This window comes from Aptenodytes forsteri, unplaced genomic scaffold, assembly GCF_000699145.1.
Source record: "Aptenodytes forsteri isolate BGI_AS27 unplaced genomic scaffold, ASM69914v1 Scaffold157, whole genome shotgun sequence".
Classification (NCBI taxonomy): Eukaryota; Metazoa; Chordata; class Aves; order Sphenisciformes; family Spheniscidae; genus Aptenodytes; species Aptenodytes forsteri.
The window spans coordinates 13,594-13,896 of NW_008794367.1; the positions used below are offsets into that span (position 1 = coordinate 13,594).

The window sequence follows — 303 nt, forward strand, 5'->3', positions numbered from 1 at the left end:
CGTCAGGAACCTGGTGGCCTTGTCGGCGGTGGCTGAAGCTGTTTCCTCCTACCGGCTACCACCCCCGGGTTCGCCGTCGCTGCTGTACGAGAAGTTCGACTCGGAGATGAGCCGGGGCGGGCTGAGTGCGGTGGACAGCATGCCGCAGGGGGAGGACCTGCATGCCCTCAAGGCTGCCCTGGCTTTGGCCAAGCACGGCGTGAAGCCCCCCAACTGCAACTGCAACGGCCCCGAGTGCCCTGACTACCTGGAATGGCTGGAGCAGAAGATCAAGACGGCTCTCGGCGAAGAGCCGGCATCACC

At 65.3% G+C, this 303-nt stretch overlaps 1 protein-coding gene across 1 annotated transcript in view; it reads left to right on the forward strand.

Annotated features, from left to right (window-relative positions):
• TET3 (tet methylcytosine dioxygenase 3) overlaps positions 1-303 on the forward strand; it is a gene marked incomplete at its 5' end in the record, with an annotated part of 10,321 nt that overhangs the window by 214 nt on the left and 9,804 nt on the right. The window contains 1 exon segment of the mRNA XM_009286813.2: positions 7-295. Within this exon segment, the coding sequence (XP_009285088.1) occupies positions 7-295 (289 nt within the window).